At 36.7% G+C, this 4,233-nt stretch overlaps 1 protein-coding gene across 1 annotated transcript; it reads right to left on the bottom strand.

Moving 5' to 3' along the window:
* Positions 1-3,116: 3,116 nt before the first annotated feature.
* On the bottom strand, positions 3,117-3,603 carry LOC115507599 (cytochrome c oxidase assembly factor 1 homolog). The gene is given in 1 exon segment (XM_030306028.1): positions 3,117-3,603. A coding segment is annotated over 1 exon segment (435 nt). The 5' UTR covers positions 3,552-3,603.
* Between the last annotated feature and the right edge of the window lie 630 nt (positions 3,604-4,233).

Raw genomic sequence — 4,233 nt, 5'->3', positions numbered from 1 at the left:
AAAGTTCCCTTTGCCATCCACGTCTGTTTCATTTTTTTATTGGCAGTGGAATCAGGGGAAGATAGGGTAATTTTATTTCATGAACTTTTTTGTAACAGAGAAAATTTGTTAATTTGATATGGCAGTAAAAGCATGAAATTGTCCTAAATTATTGTGATGTGAGCCTGCAGTGCCTAATTATTTCTTTAATCATTATGCTGTTAATTGCATTCTTCATTTCTTGGGGAAAAAGAGGGGGCAAGGGAAGGATAAAATAAAAAAGAAATCACTAAAAAGAGATATCTTTAACTACAATTTCAAATGACATTCTGTTACTAAAGTCAAATTAACATTTCTGGAGAAAGTTTTTTCCGCCCCTCCTCTCAAGTCACCATCAAAAATCTGCATGTTAATTGTGTTTGCACATGTTTATAAATGCGAATGGGAGGTTAGTATGTACAGCTTCCCAGAAAGGGAACAGATTCCAGAAGGTTTTGGAAATGCTTTGATGAGGCTTACTTCCCAGAAGTTAAATTTACACTTTACTTATATTTTTTTCTTTAAATGCAATCACACATGAGCAATGAGAGTCTATCTGTTTGAGGGGAAATAATGCTTTACAATAACTGCCTTTGGTTGACAAGTTAAGCAATTGATACATTTTTAATTATAACACCTTGGAGCTTTTAAAGAAGTATTGTAGCTTTAAGCAATGAGAATCTCTGAAGCAAGACTTTGTATTGCTTTTTGTCAAGTTGATATAAATTTGCCTCAGGCAGTGCTACTGGCCAAAAAACAATTTGAGTAGATTAAAAACCATACCAGATGGGCTTCTATAAATTGAGAGTGATCAATTCATAGATGGTTTTCATAGTAACTAGTTTTGACCATTATTTAAGGTGTAATGTATTATTTAACTAATCTCTTCTATTAATGGCTCATTTTTATGAATTCCTTATTAATGACAGGAAGAGTTGGATGATCCTATGGGGGAACTACAATTAACAGTGAAAATAAATCCTAAGGTTTACTTGCTAAATCTCTTTCTCTCACATTGATTATATATAATATATATGTCACATTTATTATATATAATATATGTGTGTACATATATTTAAATATATATATATATTTAACTGTATTTATAAGATATACATATAATGTGCATCTGTTTTTCCACTGGGCAAATGCCACTCTATTGCACAATCTTGGTTGAATCCATAAACTTTCTTAAAAGCTTTGAGAACTATAAAAACAGTGTAAGAAAAAGGAAGAAATAACCCAGTGCAGTAATGAGGAAGCAGTCATGCTTCAATGATTTCCTTAAATTGTGGATACTCCCTGGATATACTAGAAAAGATAGCTCATATCTTAGGAAATATGAGAGAAAAAAGGCTGTGTCACAAAGAATGGAATTATAATAGGAACCCAATTTATTAAGGCATTAAATTATAATGTGTACTTTTGGCCTAATTTAGTATCCCAACACTAGGAAAAATTATGAGGTAAACAAAGTTTACTTTAAGAGCCCACAGCATCCTTTTCTAAAATTTCTTCCATATCCTTCAGAACAGCCTTGTTCCATTATCCTCAATGGACACCCAACATCTTTCACCTTTCAGTCAAGACCAACACTTATCAAAGATTGCTATCAGGGAGAGAGCTAACAAATCTTTTTATCCTAAAATATTTAAGGTATTCATTCATTTTTAAAATTCACTCATTCAAAAATATTTATTCAGTGCTTATGAAATGTCAGGCACTAGATGCTAAACAGAGGTTTAATGGAGTCTAAAGCTTACATGATTTTGATAACTCACTTTGAAGACTAAAAATTATACATACAGAATTACATGCAGGCCATTTAAATGAAGCTATGCAAATGAGAGTTCCTGAAGTTTATGTTTAATTATCTTTATAGCAGTAATTCTACCTCTCATGCTAGTTACAAGAGTGACACAACAGAAAGTTCTACCTTCATGGAACTGATATTCTAATGGAGAAGGTACTAAGTAAACAAATAAATATATTCAACAACGTCACATATCAAGAGGTTAGAGTGGGAGAGAACCAAAGCATAAGAGACTCTTAAAAACTGAGAACAAACTGAGGGTTGATGGGGGGTGAGAGGGAGGGCGGGGTGGGTGATGGGTATTGAAGAGGGCACCTTTTGGGATGAGCACTGGGTGTTGTATGGAAACCAATTTGACAATAAATTTCATATATTGAAAAAAAAACAACGTCACATATAAAGAAAAATAAAAAGTGGTAAGGGGTTCTAGAGTGGTAGGTTGCTGTTTTAAATATGATTCTCAGGGGTGTCTGGGTGGCTTACTTGGATGAGCATCCGACTCTTGATTTTTGGCTTGGGTCATGATCCCAGGGTCGTGCTCTGTGCTGAGCGTGGAGCTTGCTTAAGAGGATCTCTCTCTCCTTCTGCCTCTACCTCTTTCCCTCTCTGTCTTTAAAATAAATAAATAAATAAATAAATAAATAAATAAATACAAATAAAAAAGATTCTCAGAACATCTCTGAGAAGATGACATTTGAGTAGAATCCTTAATGGGACATTAAGAGAATGAGCCAAGATTGGAGGCAAAGAACACAGAAAGTGCAAAAGCCCAGAGATGAGAGCGAGTTTGGCATATTTCAAGGAATATCAAAAACATGGGGTAGGGTTGGTGCAAGTCAAGGTAAGTCTTATAAGCTATGCTAAAGCTTTTCTAAATGTGGTGGAGAACCACTGGAAATGTTAAGCAAGAAATGCCCTGATTTTCATTTAGAAGATTCACTCTGGAGGTGGTGGCTGCTTCTTCTTCTTCTTCTTCTTCTTCTTCTTCTTCTTCATTGTCTTCTTCTTCTTCTCCTTTTAAAAATTTTAAATAGCGATTCTTTTTATTCTGTGTTCTGCTTTTACACAGTGAGTTCTCAAATAAATACCTACAAATTCATAGTAAAACTTTCTGATTAAATAAAAACCCCACAATAGTGTGGCCAAATTAGAATTATACCAAAATTACCATATGCCAGCACATATAATCATCCCCTCTGGCTGAAAAACTGGCTTACAGCCATGGAGGGTACATTGTGATGAGGAAAGGCCATGCTTGGAGAATGCTGAGTCTTTTTGATCACCTTTACTCTGTTTCTATATCATCACCACTGTCCGTACTGAACTTGAACACAGGAATCTGCTAACCATCCTTGAGATTTAAGAAGACATCCTGAGGGTGCCATCTCTGAAAGGGGGCATCTCTGGTTGAGCTGACATAGAGATGGCCCTCTGACTTGAATCCAGAGACAGGAATCTTCAACTGGGTACTGGCAATATCCACAAAGTTGTACTTGTCAGTGAGGTGTAGATAGTGGATGTTGAGAGGAGTGCACAGAGCTTCCAGGGACTCAGGGTGGCTGTGCAGCTGCTCCAATACCAGCTCGTAATAGGAAGCCCTGGAAAAAGCTTTTTGTATAAGGTAATATGTAAGGGCACAGCTCCCACTGACCACTACACTGGAAAAAAGGACCCGTTTCCCCAGAGGCAATGGCATTCTGCCTCCTGGAGACTTTGCCATTTCACAGTACAGCTTTCTTGAAAATCATCAAAGGAAAGTTGTTCTGTCAGTGATATAAGCACATGCAACAGAGAACATGTACTTTCCTTCTGGAGGTGGGAAAGTGGATGGGAAAAGCCCACAGGCCTGCCTGCCCTTCTGGTTTCTTTTTAATATGAAGTTTTGATGAGTCTTCAAGTATTATTTCTCAAGTAGTGATTCCAGTATTACCTGAACTGGAAGCCCTTTAATTTTGGCAGAGTTCCTTTCTGACCTAAGACCATACCCCTCTCCAGATTTGAAAGTAACTTGTTGCCTTATCCCCTTCCAGTTGTTATCATGTATTAATTATGGATTTTGTTATAGACTCATATCCTGGAGCCCCACTTCTGGATGCCATATCTCATGGTCTACTTTTGCACCACAACCTTTCAACACTATCCACCTAAATGTACTTTACTCTGAAAGCTGATGCTTGCATCTCCCACTGTTATCTGACTATGTGATCTGTCTTAATATGCATGTCTGTCACTGCCCCTCACTGTCTTTAATTCAGTCTATAAAACAATTCAAATGGTGTTTTAAGTGAGACAAAAAATGTGTGTGTGTGTGTGTGTGTGTGTGTGTGTATGTGTGTGTGTGTGAGAGAGAGAGAGAGAGAGAGGGAGAGGGAACAAGAGTAAGAGAGGTATGCTACTTACAA

This window comes from Lynx canadensis, chromosome X (genome assembly GCF_007474595.2).
Source record: "Lynx canadensis isolate LIC74 chromosome X, mLynCan4.pri.v2, whole genome shotgun sequence".
In the NCBI taxonomy this organism is placed as follows: Eukaryota; Metazoa; Chordata; class Mammalia; order Carnivora; family Felidae; genus Lynx; species Lynx canadensis.
This window is presented reverse-complemented; position numbering and strand designations above follow the sequence as displayed.